Source organism: Staurois parvus, unplaced genomic scaffold (assembly GCF_062004578.1).
Source record: "Staurois parvus isolate SC_StPar_1 unplaced genomic scaffold, SC_StPar_1.0 ptg000175l, whole genome shotgun sequence".
NCBI lineage: Eukaryota > Metazoa > Chordata > Amphibia > Anura > Ranidae > Staurois > Staurois parvus.
Genome location: NW_028317971.1, coordinates 10,657 through 32,023, shown reverse-complemented (window position 1 = coordinate 32,023; position 21,367 = coordinate 10,657). Strand labels below are relative to the sequence as shown.

General features: G+C 42.8%; 1 protein-coding gene across 1 annotated transcript in view; it reads right to left on the bottom strand.

The window, feature by feature from the left end:
• Positions 1 to 19,730, bottom strand: part of LOC149462362 (DNA/RNA-binding protein KIN17-like) — a 37,303-nt gene extending 17,573 nt beyond the window's left edge. The window contains exons 1-7 of the mRNA XM_089676858.1: positions 19,563 to 19,730; positions 15,821 to 15,915; positions 9,424 to 9,467; positions 8,875 to 8,997; positions 7,726 to 7,907; positions 4,762 to 4,810; positions 2,107 to 2,164 (exon numbers count right to left, since the gene is read on the bottom strand). Coding sequence (XP_089532984.1) covers positions 2,107 to 2,164; positions 4,762 to 4,810; positions 7,726 to 7,907; positions 8,875 to 8,997; positions 9,424 to 9,467; positions 15,821 to 15,915; positions 19,563 to 19,676 — 665 coding nt within the window. The 5' untranslated portion in view covers positions 19,677 to 19,730. The remainder of the gene's footprint in view (positions 1 to 2,106; positions 2,165 to 4,761; positions 4,811 to 7,725; positions 7,908 to 8,874; positions 8,998 to 9,423; positions 9,468 to 15,820; positions 15,916 to 19,562) is intronic.
• Positions 19,731 to 21,367: the final 1,637 nt, after the last annotated feature.

Here is a 21,367-nt window from a genome sequence, read left to right as displayed (position 1 = left end):
TCTAATCTGTAATTTGATGCCTTTTTGGAGATTTTTCCATCTTTCCTTGGCTTCTTTATGCACATTAATACAAATTTTTAGCTGGGGTGCCCAAACTTTCGATCCCCACTGTATATTCTCAAAAGTATTGGGACACCCCTCCAAATTATTGGATTCAGGTGTTCTAATCACCTCCATGACCACAGGTGTATAAAATCAAGCCCCTAGGCATGCAGACTGCTTCTGTAAACATTTGTGAAAGAATGGGTCGCTCTCAGGAGCTCAGTGAATTCAAGCGTGGTACCATTATAGGTTGCCACCTATGTAATAAGTCCATCCCTGAAATTTCCTTGCTAATAAATATTCCACGGTCAACTATTGGTGGTATTATAACAAAGTGGAAGCAACTGGGAACAACAGCAACTCAACCATGAAGTGGTAAGCCACGTAAAATATCAGAGCAGGGTCAGCGCATGCTGAAGCGCACAGTGAGCAGAAGTCGCCAACTGTCTGCAGAATCAACAGCTAAAGACCTCCAAACTTCGTGTGGCCTTCAGATTAGCACAACAAGTGTGTAGAGAGCTTCATGGAATGGGTTTCCATGGCCGAGCAGCTGCATCCAAGTCTTACATCACCAAGTGCAATGCAAAGCGTCAGATGCAGTGGTGTAAAGCATGCTACCACTGGACTCTAGAGCAGTGGAGACGTTTTCTCTGGATTGACGAATCACGCTTCTCTATCTGGCAATTCAAAGGATGTGTTTGGGTTTAGCGGTTGCCAGGAGAACTGTACTTTCCTGATTGCATTGTGCTAAGTGTAAAATTTGGTGGAGGGGGGTTATGGCGTGAGGTTGTTTTTCAGGGGTTGGGTTTGGCCCCTTAGTTCCAGTGAAGGGAACTCCTAAGGCAACAGCATACCAAGACATTTTGGACAATTTCATGCTCCCAACGTTTTGGGAACAGTTTGGGGATGACCCCTTCCTGTTCCAACATGACTGCAAACTAGTGCACAAAGCAAGGTCCATAAAAGACACAGATGAGCAAGTTTGGGGTGGAGGAACTGGAATAGCCTGAAACGAGTCTTGACTAGCCTGCATCGAGTCCTGACCTCAACCAGATAGAACAGAGTTGAATTAGAGTGGAGACTGTGAGCCAGGCCTTCTCGTCCAACATCAGTGCCTGACCTCACAAATGTGCTTCTGGAAGAATGGTCAAACATTCCCATGGACACACTCCTAAACCTTGTGGACAGCCATCCCAGAAGAGTTGAAGCTGTTATAGATGCAAAGGGTGGGCCAACTCAATATTGAACCCTACAGTCTAAGACTAGGATGCCATTAAGATTATATATATATATATATATATATATATATATATATACACATATATATACATATACACACACACACATATACATACACACACACACATATATATATATATATATATATATATATATATACACAAAATATATGCAGTCATACCCCAATGTGAAACCAGGCCCTTATCCTTTAATTGGTAATACACTGCATTGTACTCTATGTCTCATTTTGACTTTAAAATGAACACTAATGCTTTAACTTACAGTGGAACTAAACTCCGGGATACTTACCTTTCCCTTCAATGGTCCAATATCCCCTCACCTTTCTAGCCTGCTTCTTCCGTCTTCATTGGCTGGAGCAGCATGACGTCACTTCTGCGCATGCACAGTTCAGTCATCCTGGCACAAAGGCCCTGTGCCAGAATAGAAAATGAGCTGCAAGCAGGCAGAGAGGTTTTTTTATTAAAAATATTTCCTGTCTTCTGCAAACGAAAACCCGTTTGCTCGCAGTTTTTGAAAGTGGGACTTTAGTTCCGCTTTCAATTGAACCTGTGGCCAACCAGTTGGCTGTCCAGAAATTCCATATTCTGAGCTTTCAAATAGGGCCTAACTGACCTCCATAACTGCAGACAGTGTGGAGCAATTCACCCTGAAAATTTAGTTGACTCCATGCATGATTCCCAGAGCTCCTGCTGTGTGTTTGCTTTCTTAGACTGGAAGGATGCCAAGTCACTTATGGGATGGGTACCTGAGCTATGAAAAGGCTACCCTTCCTGTATTATTTATGAATGGAAAAATGAACCTCACCTGGATTTTGAAGCTGCTGCTCCTGATGTGCTTGCAGATTTTCCAAGATTAAATGCAACTTAAAAAAAAATGAAAAAAAAAAGTTTTCTTCCCATGTTCCACTTTAGATCAGTTAATACAATTTCTGTAAAGTAAAAGGGTTGACACATGCCAGATGTCACACACACACACACACACACACACACACACACACACACACACACACACACACACACACACACACACACACACACACACACACACACACACACACACACACACACACACACACACGTCTTTTCACTAAAGGAGCTAGCTCATCAAAATGATGGGCCAGAAGAATTGTAGGGGGGACAATGGAAAATGAGAGGGCATTCTTTGACACTAACCTTGCAGAATGGTAAGCATTTGGAGCTGTCTTTGGAACAAGAGAGCTGCTGCAGGTATGTGCAAGCACCTCTACATGAATAAATCACTATGAAGCTGAACTCCAGGAATGAGATAAAATCTATCATTGCAGTTTGGCCCCCCTCACACTGCAAGGGATAAATGCTGGTTTAGTCTAGGGTGCAGGGATAAGGTGTACTATTACTCTCCTTATTCCTGGCTCTGACAGGCTTCCTCAATCCATGTGACCGGTCCCCAGCAGCATTCTCTAGCCAGATTCGAGCCATCATCGCATGTTTGCTTGTCACATACAATGCAAGGTTAATAACCCTGCACTGTGCATGATGCTGAGGTTCTTCTCACAGCTCTGAGAGCTTGAGGACCACGCAGGAGCCTGCCTGACCCAGGAATCTGGTTAGTAATAAACTTTACCCCTGCATTAACATTTACCTCTTGTGTTGCAGGGTGCTGAGCCACTGCAAGGGTAGAGTTTGTCTCATTCCCAGAGGTCAGTTGTAAATGAAGACAAATGGTAACATATTTCTCCTAAACTGAGCTGAGTCCTGATTGTGACTGGACAGTAAAGGATGAGATTAGCTTCCCTATCACTTTGCTCTCCCCTATCTGCATGCTCTTTGCAAGCATATGAGCTCAGAGCTCTGCTGTACATTGACCTACAGGAGGCCATGTTCAGATACCTACACTACCTGAAATGAGAAAAAAAAAAAAAAAAAATGTATATATATGTACTAATGAATACAGAACCACATTTATGTGTGGTTTTAGATATCTTCCTAGAGTTCAGATTAAAAGGAGTAGCCTTAACAGGTTGGGCTTTCAAAATGTCCCCACATGCAACATCTATACATCTCCTGTGCTATGGATATGGATTACATTGCCTGTGAAAAGTTAAAGAAATCCTGAAACAGGACCTGTAAGGCGTAACTGAGGAATGGTGTTCAGAAAAACTACACTACGAAGTCCATTGGTTTCAGATTCAACAGAATCCAAGCACAGTATTTTCTCTTAAATGATCCACACTGGCAGCAGGTTTTTGAAAGACATGTGGACCCATTTGGGCAGAAATGAAATCAGTAGAAAAGTACTTTATCAAAGAGTGCCATCACAAGGCAGAGGTTGTAAATAAATGGCTGTTGAAAATTATACAATTTTCTTTTCTTCCACCACAGCAGTTAGCAGTTATAGCCGCCAGCAATGGTCGTGGGCAAAAAGATCTGATAGGCTGCCCAGAGGTGGATCGAATCTTGGCCAGGCCCTGCTGAACTGGCCAAGATTCGATCTATCCATGGCTGGCTTTAGGCCATATTTGACCTTTTATTTTTTGTCCAGTCTACTCTCAAGAGCGAACATAGATCAACAGTCTGTGGTGAAGCCTCGCCTAGAGATCTCAAAGCCTACTCTTCTAAATCCTTCTCTGACGACATGCACATTAGCGGAAGTATCTAAAGTACCTATCCTGGAAAGAACTACCTTATCTGGGGCTGCAATATCCCATTGTATACAGATCAATGTAGCTTTATGCTCAGATTAAACCATTAGGGAGATTGACATTTTATCTATCTTCACAGTACGTAAGAAATCCTGTCATAAAAGAAACACATAGGGTTTGATTTGCTAAAAGTAAAAAATACTGTGCACTGCAAGTGCAACCAGAAATGCACTTCAAGTGCAGTTTCTTTAGATCGGAGGGGAAGCTCTGAAAGCTCTCCTGATTTCTATCATCCAATCATGTGCAAGCAAAAATGTAGATTGTTTATTTTCTTGCATGTGATTGGGTATTCTTTGCAAAATGAAGCTATACCTCACCTTACTAAGCTCTGCAGTAAGTGCACTTGCAGTGCACAGTATATTTGCCTTTAGTAAATCAACCCCATAGTCAGCTAATGTTGACCACTAGTTTCCTGGATATTATGCTGACCCTCTTTCTTCAGTGCTTGGATGGAGCCACTCACTCAGAACTAGCATGCAGATGAGGACTTTGTAAATTGGCGAGAATAATATTTATTCTCAAGATAAAAGGCATTTGAATGGCATAAGTGATTTGAAAAATACACAACACATGACTTTTCCATCAAGCACTGGATATGCACAAATCCAATCTAGTACACACAAATGTAAGTGTTGTTCATAATTTCCAATGATCATGTTCATAGTGTAGAACAGAAGTCAACACATATCCTAGATTTTTCTTCTCCAAGGATAATGGCATTGCATTCTATTGATTAAAGCAAAGAATTAAGGACATTGATTGTGACAGAAAAAAACTACCTTTCTCTTCCTCGCTTTCTCTACTTAATTCAGTGTACACAGGAACTTCCTGAAAATAAAGAACACATATAATTAATTCTGACTATTAATTTTCTATTTGCCCAATTAAATTAACAAAAACACCACCTCTATGTAATGTATGCCAAATAATTGTTCAGTGGATTGGCATGAGATGCTTTTCACCTCAAGGTCACCTCAAATGGTTCAGAATTTAGAATTGCATAATGAACTTTCTCCTCCTGCAGCCGCTGAATGTCAGCAGGAGGGGGAAGTAGAGAAGTCGGCTTTTAGCAGTTGGCAGGAGGAAAATGGAGAGGATCAGGCAATATCGGCTTATGTGGTTCCTGCTCTCTCTGCAGCCGCCTGCTTCCTCCGCTGTGCCGGCACCACCTTGATGCACTGATGCTTTGGGATAGCACGTTAGCAAGCCCAGATTGAGATTAACGGGCTGCTGACCCTGGGCATGTACTTCCCTGGTGTGGGGTCGATTGAGCACCCCTGTCCATATTTATTTCATAAAATGCTATATTCAGTTTCTTGAACACAGTAAAGGCAGCATTAGCCATGAGATGTGTCAGATGTCTTTCTCCTCTTCCTAATGCACTGTGATATTCTACTGGGAACCCAGCTTCAATTTAACTTTGGCTGACATCACCAACAAGATGGGGATTTGTACCACACTAGACTCATAGGTAACAGGCATGCCCCCTGGTAATATGTGTCTCTCACTGTAATCTCTGATCTTTCCAGTCATCTGTTGCCAATTGCTGGAGTGCTTGTTTATTATGAAAATAATAATTTAATGTTTAACCAAAAATAACATACCAGGATAACAGAAGCTGGCATTGCATTTGTGGGTGTAACATCTATTGTCTCCCACAGGAAACAGCATGCATTGCTCTTGCATCTGGAGGTTAAGTGTATGCAAACCCAAAAACAAATTTCATATAATGCAGCCCACCAATCTTTAGATGTAATAGCTGCATTAGTTTTCTTTTTTTAGCTTTTTTTCCCCATTTTCATCCGGTGATCCAGCTAGTAACACACTTCCTGTCTTAGAATGGCTCTACTTACTCAACAAGAGGAGGGTAAATTTAGATGGACAAGTAGTTTAACATGGATTTTATATAGGTGACTAACGAATTGAAGCCTAACTGATCTAACACTTATGTAAAGAAACAGGTTCTTTTCCTTTTTGGAGAAAAGTTTTACCTAAATGTGACCACTGTAAACACCCCTGTCAGTGTTAAAAGTGGGAGCAAACTTATAGGTGTGGGTGAGACTTTGCTAAAGATGGCAAGTTTGCACAGCATTGAATTTAACACGCACCTACCTCCTTCTGTACTATCCTCCATTGAGGGATCCTGTCACTGATGTGTCCCCTACCACCCCCAATTCCTCCAGATCCAGTGGTGTTCCCCTTCAGCCACTGGGCTGTACACTGCAAAACTGACTACTTTTTTTTTCCTTTTTCTTTGCAGAATCTTTTTCTTAACATTTTGCTAAAGCTTTCTGCATCAATACTGCTTGAACCTTAGAAGAACAGAGTAGTATTCTTAAACACCATCATATAATAATATTTTGACCATTCTCACCTCTAATTCAACAGACAACCCTATCACCACCACCTTCCCCCACCCCTTTCCTTATAGGACTTTCTTACTTTTTCTTTACTGTCTGTGTGTATATTTTTCAGATAATCGTCTTTGCTGATTTTTTCTTACATATTTTGAAACTTTTGTGTATTGGTACTGCATGCACCCCCTCCCTACCAAAAAGCTTGACTTGAAAACTTAAAAACAGTGCAAATTAAAAAAACAAATAAAAACAAAAAAAAAAAGTATCACTGACAGACAACTGATAAAACAAATGTTCACCACTTCATTTTTGCATACATCTACAAACTGAGAATTTTTATCTCCATACGACATTCCTTCAGTGTAACTAGGACATATTCTTCATTATTTAACCACTTGCCTACCAGGCACTTATACCCCCTTACTGCCCAGGCCAATTTTCAGCTTTGAGCGCTGTCGCACTTTGAATGACAATTGCGCAGTCATGAAACAATGTACCCATATGAAATTTTTATTTTTTTTTTTAGACCGATAGAGCCTTCTTTTGGTGGTATTTAATCACCTCTGGGTTTTTTATTTTTTGCTAAACAAACCAAAAACTGAAAATTGTGAAAAAAACAAAAACGTTTTTTCTTAGTTTCTGTTGTAAAATTTTGAAAATAAGTGATTTTTCTCCTTCACTGATGTGCGCTAATGAGGCTGCAGTGATGGTCACTGATAGGCTGCACTGATGAGGAAGCACTGGTAGGTGCCATTGATGGGCATTGACAGGCATCACTGATGGGCACTCATATATGGCACTGATGGGTGGCACTCATAAACAGCACTGACAGGCATTGATAGGTGGCACTGAAAGGCAGCTCAGATGAGCACTGATATGTGGCATTGATTTGGCACTGACAGGTGCCACTGCTGGGGCTACACTGATCATCAGTGCCCTGATGATCAGTGTACATGTCCCCTCTGAGTAATGCCAATTACTGGCTCTCCTCTCCTCACGAGCGGTCAGTGTGACAGCTCGTGAGCAGAGAAATGCCGATAACCGGCATTTCCTTATTTACATGCGATCAGCTGCGATTGAACACAGCTAATCACATGACAGAGCCGACGTCTTTGGCTCTTTCCGTTGATCGGTGATCCGCTGTGTCCCAGGGACACAGTGTACCACCGATCGGTGCGCATGCACGGTTAGAATGGGAGGACGTCATATGACGTCCTCCCAGAACAAGAGAACTGCCTTGCGCCCGTCATTTCCTTATATGGCGTGCGGGAGGCAGTTAAAGGGATTATTACAACAAAATCAAGTATTACAATTCACATAATACCATTTAATAACGAATCTAAATAAGATAACCTTCTGCATTATTATTGGAAACTCTGTCCTTACCGGCTCTGCTTCACCTTTGCCCCTTCTAACTTGTTCCTCGATAAATTTTGCAGTCCTCTCTTCATCATCGAGATCCTGTTTCTTCTTTTTCTCTAGCTCCTGCTGTCTTTTGATTGTTTCAGGATCCCGGTCTATGTACTGAATGTACCAGCCCTTAGGTGTTTCATCAACTTTACATAAACCTAAAAGGATGTTGGACATAAATGACTGATCAGGTAAATTATGCTGCAATAAAGCAAAGCTATGGAAACAGCATTCACATACTAGGACTACCAAATACATATGCGAGATTAAGCTAAAATAATTTTACACATAGCTGCCAGTGTGCAGCTCCCCCCTGTGTGTCTATGAGAGTGCAGCTCTCATTGACACACAGGTGGCTGGGGAGCAAGCAGAAGTGCCCCCAGGGCAAGCAGCTTTCTAGGGGAGCACTCAGCAGGGAGGAAGGGCCTGGAGCGCCATCACAGGAGGGACCCAAGAAGAAGAGAATCGGGGCTGCTTTGCGCAAAACTATTGCGCAAAACCATTGAACAGAGCAGGTAAGTAGGTCATGGTTGTTATTCTTTTAAACAAAATAGGTGTACGTTTACAATCACTTTAAGCTTGGAAGTTTACACACACCCCTACCCCCACCATCAACCTCCTGAGACATGTGGCAGGTCCCAAGAGGCTTTGGGCCCATTGAGAAAGTGCAGCACTACTCACTGGGAAGCTGGCTGTGAAGCACCAGAAAGTCACAGCCAGCTTCCCACATCCAAGATCGTGGCACCAGGGACCCAAAGACAGGCGATGAACTGGCCCAGGTGAGGACAGTACTGGATCCCTGGACTGGTAAGTGCATGTTTATTAAAATTCAGAAGCTACAGTATTTGCAGCTGTTGGCTGTTCATTTTTTCTAGAGTGAATCCTCTAGATTATTCTTGGCTTAAAATAGCTCAATTAAATCACTTATACTGCTAGACATTTCTCCTCCTTCTGTAACATCATTCTCATCAATTGTGAACATTACTGCACAGTGATCACACTGAATCTTGGCTTATAACTTCATTAGTCATTTCTTTATAAAATTCTGCTATTTATTTAAATTTGGAAAATGTTTAACGTATATTTACTTAAAAACTCCTTAAAAAAAAAAAAAATAATAATTACCTTCTCTTCCCAGCCATTTTGTAAAGTCTGTCAGTGTCTCCCACTGTGTGGCATTCATGTGTACATGCTCTCGATGACTGATGTACTCATTGTAAACAATGTTATTGTGAACACGTTTAGTACCTGTTGGAAGTTAAAATTCAAAAGATAAGCCTACACAGAGATACATAAATGTTGTATATCTCACATGAACATTTTTTATTAGCTTAGTATTCTAGTGAAAATGGGCTTCTGAGACCTGCCTTAGCTCCACCTGCCTCTGACAAGCATGGATTATGTTCCTTCTTCATTGGCCAAAACAACCAAGATAAGGTATACACTGGTCAATAAACCCTAAAAGTAGAGGGTGAGAGAGCAGCTTTACCTCCCATTCAAACTGAGTGCAGTCAGAGTCAGATGGGGCATGAGCAGCTCATTAATACGTAGGTTTAAAAAGATGACACTGTATAGAAAAGACAACATTTTTTATTAACAACATTAAAGCCAGAAACATATTAGCCTGGTAGAATGTGGGTCTTCACCAGAAATAATGGATACAGCCTCACTCACCAAATCGCCGTCTCAGCAACTCCAAAAATTCATTGCGGAATTCTCTTAAAAACAAAACAAACAAAAAAAAAAAGTTAAACATTCTTCTAAGTAACAGAGGCAGAAACCCAGTGTATATTTATAGTAGTTAGAATTAATGTGAACATTGTTTAGATCAACTAGATTTACATAGCAAGGCTTTCTTTCATTAAAAATACCACTGAAAGCAAGCAATGAATTTAAATGGCAATACATACAAAAAAAAAGTTAAAAACACAAAATTACAATGCTTGCCCTATATTCTCTGTCCTGGGTTTGAAACAATGTAAAATAATGCAAAATAGCACCCTTAAGACCTTTTAATGTAATTTCATTAATTTATGTCTGATATTTACATACGACAAATGAAAGGTGATCAAAAGGTCAAAGGATTCCCCAGGGGACTTTAGAGGCAGAAGATATGAAACATGAAATATATTAAAAAACCAATAATCTTTATTATTTCCCCAAAAAAATGGCCAAATGGGACAAAGGTAAAAATACAATATGATACACCAATTAATTAAGCCAGCATATACCCAAGTGTATTTAGAAATACAACAATACAGATACATATCTTGCTTGGTGATAATAAAATCTTCCCACAATTCCCAAAATGTTTGAGAACGGAGTTCCTTCTTCAGGGTTAATTACTGGTATAATGATGAATTAGAAGGTGTATCTGTGTAACATGATTCAAAAATAGACATCCACAAAGCAGAGGCAGTCTATCCAAAATAAGCGTAAGAGCTTTAAATTCACAGTCATTGACTTCCTTGCTGAGCATACCTCTGCTGTGACTATTCTACGACTAGATTAGCCTTTCTTTCTGGCGGTGCCCCACTGGGATCCTTGTAGTAACCCCTTCAGAGCTGGAGATGTGAATTTAAAGATCTTGTGAATGGACACACGGAGCAGCATGGGGCCCCCATAGCAAGCTGCTTGCTATGGGGGCACCCGACAGAAAAGAGGAGCTAGGAGAGCCTGCAGGAGACCCGGCAAGAGGATGATCCAGGCTGCTCTGTGCAAAACCACTACACAGAGCAAGTAAGTATAGATATGGGTTTTTTTGGTAAAATAAGAACCTCTTTGCCCTGGTGTTTTGTCACCAGAATGGAAATGAAGGGAAAATCTTCCATTGGGGACACTTGTTCCAAGGGACTAATGCCTAAAAGAAAATCTAAGAAGTGGCTGTAAAGCCAAACCAGAAAGCAGTGGGCAGGACTAGGTGTGGCCAGGTGGTGACTGACAAGCTACAGTCTAATGCATCGGCAGTGACAATGCTAATAGCCAATAAATGAAAAAGTGTATATGCAGCGCACAAATAATGCTCTAATATACTAGTGTTATAAGTAGATGTATACCATAAACATATATCATTGTGCGAAGCAAACGGATATACTCCAATAAATATCAAATATACATACAAAAACATGCAAATTCTTGTGTCATAAGTGACAAACACATGTGCCCAAAAGGTGTGTGGAAACGATCCAAAATTAAACACATGTCCATCAAAAGAAATAAAAAACATATACATATATAAAAACCAAAACATCAATAAAAAGCCAGAAGGACTGGAAAAAGAAGCACTTATTTCCAATCCTCCTGGCTTTTTATTGATTTTTTGGTATATACGTATTATTACAATTTATTCATATCTTATTGTTTACTTATACAGTATCATCTGTAATAATATTGGTGACAAGACAACTTTTTTGTTCGCCCCTTGGTGGCAGTGGCGGGGCCGCTCCAGGAGACGACGGAGCGGCAGTCGTTTCTCCTCGTTTCTCTCTTTTTTCCCCACTTCTGTCATGAGAGGATTATGGAATCACTGGCTACATTCACTTAATAGGCAAGTATGTAGATAACAATCCAATTTTCTTTATATCACAGGACACAGAGCAGGGTATTCATGACTATGTGGGATGTCCCAAAGCAATAAAGACATTTTGAGCAGATGTGGCACCATGATAGCAACCAACAATCCCACAAAACCTTACTTATCCACTCGCAAGACGCTGCGACCAAAGGCCTCTGTAGCTCTAACATCCACCTGGTAGAACCTTGTGAGTGTGAGAACTGAAGCCCAGGTAGCGGCCTTGCAAATATGAGCAACTGACGCCTGATGGTGGATTGCCCAAGATGTCCCCACACTCCTGGTAGCATGTGCTCTTACCCGAAAGGGTGGGACCTTACCTTTCAAACCATAGGCGTGAATGCTCAACTGGCGAATCCAATGCAAAGTAGTTGCTTTAGATGCCATCTGCCGCTTCCTGGAGCCATCAGGCAGCACAAAAAAAGCATCCAACTTCCTTGACCTGCACCATCGACTTCAGGAAGACCCATATAGCGTGTACCATATCCAAGGTATGCAAAGATCTCCCCCTTGTCGACTATGGCCTAGGAAAAAATAAAGGCAGAACAATGTTCTGATTGGGATGAAAACTAGAAACCACCATTGGTAAAATTATATGAATACATAAGAGACGGTCGAGGTCACAATGCCACCCTATCTTGATGCAAAATCAGAAAAGGTGCTTTACAAGAAAGAGCTACCAGCTCCGACGCCCTTCTCGTGAAAGTGATTGTCACTAGGAACAAAACCTTCCAGGTCAACAGGACCAGAGGAATCTCTCTAATAGGCTCACACAGTGGTCTCTGCAAAACCTCCAAGACTAAGTTCAAGTCCCACGTACATAAAGGCAGCCTAACAAGTGGAGCCAAAAGCATTACTCCTTGCAAAAAAGTAAAAACTAGAGAGAGAGCGGCAATAGGCCTCTGACACAAAATAGCCAAAGCTGAAACCTGGCCTTTAACAGTACCAATGGCCTGATTGAAGAAATGACAGCATCCTACCAATCAAATATTTCCGTAGATGCCATTTCCTTGCCTCACACTAGGTACTGTAAGCTTTCCAAGTTCTGTAATAAATGTTCCTAGAAACCATCTTTCTAGCACCCAACAGAATGGGAATGAGAGAATCCGATACCCCCCCCCCCCCCCATCATTTAGGATCTGGCTTTCAATAGCCATGCTGTCAAATTTAGTGACCATAAAGCTGGGTGCAATATAGGACCTTGAAAGAGCAGGTATGGCCTAAATGGCAGGGACAAAGGCCCATCCACTGCCAGTCCCACTATATCTGTGTACCAGGCCCTCCTGGGCCAGGCCAGGGCAATCAGAATCACCGGAACAGACTCCTTCCGAATCCTGCATAGGAGACGTGGCAACAGCTATGCCGGAGAAAAAGCATAGATTAGGGAAAACGGACTCCAAGGAATCACTAAATCATCCACCCCTGCCACACGAGGGTCCCTCATTCTGGACACAAACAGGTCAACTTTGTTGTTAAACCTGGATGCCAACAGATATATGTTTGGGCAACCCCATCACTGGCAGATTGCCCAGAAAACCTCGGGATGCAGTGTCCATTCTCCCGGGAATCAACAGTAGGCAGCTGAGATAATCCACCTGCCAATTCTCTACGCTCGGAATGAACACTGCTGACAAACTTGGCACATAACTTTCTGCTATGGTCAGAATGTAATTCACCTACTCTTGAGCCCTCCGGCTCCTGGTACATCCCTGATGGTTGATGTATGTCACTGCCGTGGCAATTTCTGACTGAATCCTTACTGGCCAGACCTGAAGCCTGAATGTCCAATACCTCAGAGAAAGCCTCTCTGCCCAAAGTTACAGGACATTGATGGATAGAACCCTTTCTCTTGGAAGCCATGTTCCCTGAACAGTGGCCTCCTCCAGGACAGCCTCCCATCCCGAGAAACTGGCATCAGTTGTAACCACCTTCCACACCACCAGCTAAAAGGATCTCCCTTTCTCCAAATTCTGAGTTGCCAACCACAAATTCAGGTTCTGCAGTACCTTGGGAAAGAGAGACATGGAAATCCAGGGCTGGAACCGATAGTCTTGTTCCAGACAGAATTTTCTTTTGCAGTAGTCTGGAGTGAAATTGCGCATAGCGTACTGATTCGAATGAGGACACCATCTTCCCCAGCAATCTCATACAGAGGCGAATTAAAGGATACATCTTGGCCCTTAAACTGCAGACCTGGTCTCTCAGGGCGCAGAAATACCTCTGCCTGCACCGTGTCTAAGATCATCCTCAAATATTCCAGGCTCTGTACTGGCTCCAGGGTAGATTTTTCAAAGTTGAGCACCCAGCCCAGTTGTTCCAGAACCTGAACTGTAAGGGCCACATCCTGCTCCAGACTTGGCACCACCCAACCTCTCAGCAACAGATCATTGAGATAACCTATGACTGATATCTCTTGAGTTCTGAGCAGCCCCAAAAACGATGCCAGAACCATCATAAACACTCGAGGAGCTGTGGCCAGCCCAAACGGCACAGCTATGAATTGGAAATGCCGAACTCCTACTGCAAAGCACAGAAATTTTTGGTGAGAACTGAATATTGGCACATTCAGGTATGCGTCCTTGATATCCATGGGCGCTAAAAAAAAATCTCCTTCCTGCACTAATGCCGTTACTGACCGGACGGATTCCATCTGAAAGGATCGGACATTTAGAAACGAATTTAGAGTCTTGAGGTCCAAAATGGGCCTTACATCCCCATTTGGCTTTGGGACTATAAACAGGTTTGAATAAAACCTTTGAAATTTCTCGTCCATTGGAACTTTCGTGATCACCACCTGAGACAACTGGTGATCAAGTGCCTGCAACAGCCCTCTTCTTTTTCTGGATTCATAGGTACATTTGACTGTATGAACCTGGGGAGGAGGGAAGACCTGAAACTCTAGTCTGTATCCCAGAGAAATCGTAGCAATGACCCACTTCTCCTGAATTGGAGTCTTCCAGACAGTTGCAAAGTTCAAAAGCCTTCCACCCACCCAAACAAGTGGGGGCTCTCATTCAGGTGGGCTTAGCATCTGTCTTAGCTGATTTTTGCACCCAGGGTCTCCTTGGGTTCTGACCTTGCGCCCTACCCCTAGAGGCTGGGGCCTGCGCACGACAAAACAACTGTCTGGTAGATAAGGGACCAGCCACCAAAGCCCCTGATCCCTTAAAAGAAGCGCTTGGATTGCCTTTTAAAAAGGCAACAGAGAAGTCTTTCCTCCTGAAATCTTTTGAAAATATTTATTCCAAATCCTCCCCAAACAGTTGCTCTCCCTGAAAGGGAAAACCTGCCTACAATTTCTTGCACAGCAGTTCTGCCGATTAACTCTTCGGCCACAAACCCCTACGCATGTGAACTGATAAGAGGGCCATGCGAGAAATTTGATGAATTGAATCCTTAACAGCATCTACCGCAAAACATAAAGCGCATGGAACATCCTCCAAATCCTCGGCCAAGCCTACTCCCTCCACTAATGGCCCTTCCAGCAACCGTTTAACATGGTTCGAGACACTGGCAGACACCAATAGCTGCTACTGCTGGCTGAGTTGCTGGCCCTGCCAGAGAGAAGGAGCTGCAGCAGCCCCACGTGTGCCCAGGAATTCTGGATACATAAATACAAATGGCCGATTTCCTCTTTCGGCTGTTATTGCACATGCGGGTAACCACCGAGCACACGCCTTGTGGCTGCAGCTAGTTGGCTCTCCATCAGGCTGCTCCCCCTAGAGGCACCAAAAAGAAGACCAGGCAGGCTTAAGTACAATGAAGCACTCCCCCTAATGGCAACCTTCGCCAACAAGGGAAAACAGTATCTTTGTTTTCCCTCCATTTTCCTTCTTTAAAAGATAAAAACAGAGTAAATCTTACCATTACCGCTGCAGGACTCAGCCTTACACCTTGAGTCCAACCTTCACCCATCACGGCGGGCCCTGTCACGTAGACCTTCAAGGGCTCGGTGCCCATGCTGTGGGGCCACTGCCTTGGACCTGTACAGCCCTCTGCTGGAAAACACCTTGGTCAGACTCAGTACTGCACAGGGTTCTATTTACACAGAGTCCAGCACCTAATGGCTGAATTACAGGCAAAACCCCAAGGATTCTTCTTATCCAACGAGGCTTGGGTACCATCCATTTTGGCTAACAGCATTCCGAATGGATCTGATTAAAGTCCATGATTCTCAGAGGAACCATCTCAGACCATATGTATGATCCAGAAGCACAAGCAACACCTTCAGTGACCATCCACCTTACAGACAATGGTGAAAAAACTGAGGCATTTCCTTTGTAGGAGGGGTTATATAGGAGAGGACTCCTCTCTCATTGGTTGGCCAGTGCCCATTCACCTATAGGTGGCATATAATCCACATAGTCATGAAGAGACTGCTCTGGGTCAATAAAGAAAAATACAGTTCCATCATCAATATACATAAAAAGGAGGGATACTGTAAATTAAACAGTGTGTGTTTAGTATCACTTTAACACTTTTGGAATAAGCGATACTCACTCTGAAAAATAATCCATAAACTGTTGGGGATTCTCTGAAGCAAGCAGCAGCTGTCTCTGGTGAGATTCTGACAAGCAGTGACATTTGAAGCCATTCTTCAATAAAGAAAAAAAAATCATTATAAATATGGAATCACATCTTTTCAAAATGATCTAGGATGCAATAAAGAACATTTCTACAAATATTTTTTTAAAATCCATATTGTTTTGTAAAAAACAAACAAAAAAAAGATTAACTAGCCAGACATACTCAGTGATGAATAAATCATTTACATCCAAAATGACAAGAGTAAGCCACTATGAAAGTGTTAGGTATTTGAATTTTCTATAAACAAATGGTAAATACATTGGTACTGGTGTATCTAAACAGCTCAGAGACCAACGACATTACAAACACAGCCATTGACCTGTGTCCATTATGTACCGACAACTAACTGAAGGTGTTATCTCTTTAGGTTTTCCTCCTGGTTCTTAACTGTGTTCTTGTCATATGAAAGAATCAAACTGAATAGGTATAAAATTAAAGTTCCACTCCATAATACTCCAGATATAAGTTTATTCCAAAGACTAATTATTAGGCTGCTTTCACACCAAGTATTTTTTGTGTTCAAAAAAAGCACAACAAAAGCTCATAAAAAATGCTTCCCTATGTAAATGTACGTTTTCACAACTTTTCTGCATCATCCCGTTACTATTTCTAGAGCCAGCGGTCAGCTTTCTTATAAAAGCAATACTAGTGGCTAATTAGCCACTGGATTACTTTTACAAGCAGTGGGAGGGGAAGACCCCCCTCCCGTGGCTCTCTCGTACCACCAGGAGACCCGAGCAACCAGTCAGTGGTTCCAGCGGCTGATTAGCGAGGTAATCAGAGACCAGAACAATTTCTGTTTTGCTGGATGTAATTAGCACTATTTTTTCACCATTGGGAAGGCATCTGATCACACTGATCTGTGGTCAGATGCTGTGAAGGGCAGATGAGAGATCTGGAGTCTAATAGGCCCCGGAATTTTCAGTAAACAGTACCTGTCACTGCCTATTGTTATCACAGGGGACATTTGTATCCTCTGTGATAAGTGAAAGAAAAATAAATCAACAGTGTAAAAATAAAATAAATATTAATAAAAAAAAAACAAAAACATTAAAGCACCCCTGTTCCCGCATGCTTGCGCACAACTCAATTCTGCGCGTGCACAAGCAGCGATCGTCCCACATGTGTGAGGTATCTCTGTGAACATCAGATAATAGGCAGTAATTCTAGCATGAGACCTCCTGTGTAAATCTAAAGTGGTAACCTGTAAAAGCTTTTAAAGCGGCACCTATGGATATTAATAATTCACTATGGCACCGTTGCACGGGCATGCGTAGTTTTAACCATTTGACTACCGGGCACTTAAACCCCCTTCCTTCCCAGGCCAATTTCCAGCTTTCAGCGCTGTCGCACTTTGAATGACAATTGCGCGGTCATACAACACTGTATTCATATGAAATTTTTATAATTTTTTTTGAGACTGATAGAGCTTTATTTTGGTAGTGTTTAATCACCTCTGGGATTTTTATTTTTTGCTAAACAAACCAAAAACAACTAAAAATTTTGAAAAAAAAAAAGGTTTTTCTTAGTTTTTGTTATACAATTTTGTAAATAAGTGATTTTTTTTCCTTCACTGATGTGCGCTAATGAGGCTGCAGTGATGGGCACTGATAGGTGGCACTGGTAGGTGGCACTGATAGGCATCACTGATGGGCACTGAAAGGCAGCACTCATATGGCATTGATAGGCAGCACCGATATGTGGCACTGATGTGCAATGATATGTGGCATTGATGAGCACTGACAGGTGGCACTGATGGGGCTACACTGATCATCAGTGCTCTAATGATCAGTGTACATGTCCCCTCTGAGGAATGCCGATTACCGGCTCTCCTCTCGAGCTGTCAGCGTGACAGCTCCTGAGGAGAGAAATGCCGATAACCGGCATTTCCTTATTTACATGCAATCAGCTGTGATTGGAAACAGCTGATCACATGACCCAGCTGCCGTCTTTGGCTCTTTCCGTTGATCGGTGATCCGCTGTGTCCGAGGGACACAGGGTACTACCGATCGCCACGCAGTCAGAGTGGTTAGAGTGAGAGGACGACACATGACCTCCTCCCAGAACGAGAGAACCTCCTTGCGCCCGTCACTGTCTTATATGGCAGGCGGGAGACGGTTAAAGTGTGGCATGTTTGGTGTCTAGTTACTCAATGTAACATCATCTTTAAATGTTACCAAACAATTGGGTATTATATTGTGTTTTTGTGCTTCCAAATTCAAAAAAGTGTTTTTTTGTTTTTTTTTAAATTGCGGTTTAATAACCGCTGTGCAAATACTGTGCAACATAAAAAATGGCAACACCCACCATTTTATTCTCTAGGGCAGGGCTTGAGAAATTTGCTTTGAATCTAGGAGCCAGCTGAAAAAGTTAGGAGCCAGTTTTGGGTTTTTTTAGCAAAACATGGGTTGTCAGCACCTGGGGCAAGGCAACTTATGGGCATCAAGCTTCAGGCGATCTGATTTGCCGTGCGACAATCACAGCAAAACCGCACCACGTTTTAGGTGCCATTAAAAATACCTGCATTGTGCGACCACAGCGATTCTGCTGTGACCCCAAAACGCCCAGGTGTGCCCTGGTTCACACATATGCGATTCTGGATGCATTCTCAAACTCACAGAGTCGCATGACAGGCTAGATATTATGTGTCCCTATAGAGGTGGTTCTCACAGATGCGATATACATGCATTGGTTTTTGAGTGCCATTATGAAAAGGGTCCTGTGAGAGTTTGTAGCAGTGCGTTCCAGACTTGCAAGTGATAGAGTGGCATGCAGAGAAGTGTTCACATAGGTTTGCTATTGATAGGAGTTTTTGCACTGAAGTCAATGGGAGGCGCTTTTGCATTGAAGTCAATGGAAGGCAGTGTGTGCGCCCAGGCGCCAGGATGTAATTTTTAGTCCCCATGGCGACCTGGCTCCTGGGATTTGTCGAGCCCTGCTCTAGGGTCTCTGCTTTAAAAAATATATATATAATATTTGGGGGGGGTAGTTTTCTAGCAAAAAATAAAGATTTTTACATGTAAACAAAAAGTGTCAGAAAAGGCTTGGTCTGCAAGTGGTCAAACAGCGTGTTGGCACAACCACACAGTAGTACAGGTAGGGTAAACCAGGCAACATATTGCCTCCTCACTGCCTGTCAATCTGAAGAGCAATCCAAGCGTGAATCGCTTTCACAGGCACAGCAGTCCCAGTCACTTATGGATTCTTATACTATTAACTCGGCGAGTAACGTTTTCTAAACACACCTCAAATGCGCTGTAAACGCCGCCAGGGAATTTGTGGTGTGTTCAAACTGACTTGAATGGAGGTGTTTAAGAAGCAGTCAAGCCAGCCATCCAACCTCTACATGGCAGAGAAATGTCAGATTGGCGATATGCAAAGTGGCATGCCCATGTGAACAACACTATGCGCTGCAATGCATATAACTGACACAGAGTGTTGGCAGGCATTAGAGAGGCTTCAAAAACAGATGAGACTGAGTGTACACTGAGCCTGACGGTGTACATAGACTTTAACTGGATTCATGCATGCTGTGACCCCAACACACGATTCTACAACACTTCCTGTATACAGAGCTCGGCTCATCTCAGCCCCATACTGTGTGTGATACAACCAGCCTCGGAGCCCGGCCCGGCATCTCCTCCAATGTCCTCACCTCGTCCCGGCACTGTTTCTGGCACATCTGGCAGTACCATCGCAGCTTCTGCAGACCCTTCGATTTGATGCGATTAGCGATCGCCTTTGGGGTGAGGAAATCTGCCTTCCCCATCCCGACCACACTGCCTGCCGGGGTCCGATCCTAGAACCTGACGTAAGATGTGGTTCCCCAGCGTCACCGCGCACAGAACGGGCAGAGGACACGTTTCCTTCCGCCCTGCTCTAGTGCACGTGTAGCGGCCATGTTTGAAAAGGGCAGTACTAAATCTAGGGTTATGTGCTTTTCTTTTAAGTAGAGAGTATTAAAGAACAACTTCATATTGAGACAAATGCGCTATAGTTTTGCATGACAGTGCACTGAAAATGTGCAAAAATATTGCAGTAACAGTATCTGCTCAGAGACCTAAATAATAAATAATTTCCCCACCTGCAAAACTGCCTCATATGTACACTTGAAGACCAAGCCTTATCTGACACTTTTTGTTTAACTTAAAAAATCATTATATTTACTAGAAAATTACTTAGAGCCATCAAACCTTATATACTACTAAGCAACTTATTCACTCCCGTGTTATCTCGCCTTGACTTTTGTAACTCCCTTCTCACAGGCCTACCTACTCGCAGGCTATCCCCTCTTCAGTCTGTCATGAATGCTGCTGCCAGACCAGGGGCAGACTGACAACTCATGGGGCCCTCGGGCAATAGGGGATCATGGGGCCCCTGTGTCCTTGCCCACACTCAAAAAAAAGCCTATAAAAAGGTACCAAGGGCATTTCATGGGGCCCCTTACCAGCCCCCAGGCACTCAGGCAGTGCCCGAGTGCTCGAATGGTCAGGCCACCCCTGTGCCAGGCTCATCCACGTTACTAACCGTTCCGTATCTGCCATCCGTCTCTGCCGCCAATCCCTCCACTGGCTTCCCATTGCCCAACGGATAAAATTCAAAACATTAACAATAACATACAAAGCCATTTATAACTCTGCCCCAAATTACATCACCAATCTTGTCTCCAAATATCACCCAAACCATCCTCTCCGCTCCTCCCACAATCTCCTGCTCTCTAGCTCCCTTGTCTCCTCCTCCCATGCTCATCTCCAGGACTTCTCCAGAGCCTCCCCCATCCTCGGGAACTCTCTACCCCAATTTATCAGACTATCGCCTACTCTGCTCACTTGTAGTCGATCTCTGAAAACCTATCTCTTCAGGGAAGCCTATCCTGCCCTCAGCTAATCGTGGAATCTTCTACTCCTCCTACCAGTCTATCCCCCACAGTTACTACCTTTTGTATCACTAGCCCCTCCCTCTTCGATTGTAAGCTCCAAGGAGCAGGACCCTCCTAACCCTCTTGTATTGAACTGTATTGTTACTGTATTGTCTCCCATTATAATGTAAAGCGCTGAGCAAACTGTGGGCGCTATATAAATCCTGTATAATAATAATAATATTTGTATACATCCATATATATTAGCAAAGGCCCTAGTAAATAAAATCGTGGCTTTTTGCCTTTTTTTTTACATCACACTGTATTTGCACAGCAGTACACCCAAAATATTTTGGGAAAAAACACACTTTCATGAACTTTAATGCACACAAACACAATATAATACCTAATTTTTTAGGGGGTAAAATGTTAAATACGGCGCTATGCCGCCTAAGTAGATACCAAAGATGTCACGCTATAATATTGCACACGCAAGCACTCAGTACCCCATTAGAAGGCTCTGATGGTGTGGAACAATGGAAAGATCCAGAACTTTGTATTTTGTATTGTTAACATTAGCTGACACTGCGTGATTTTTTTTT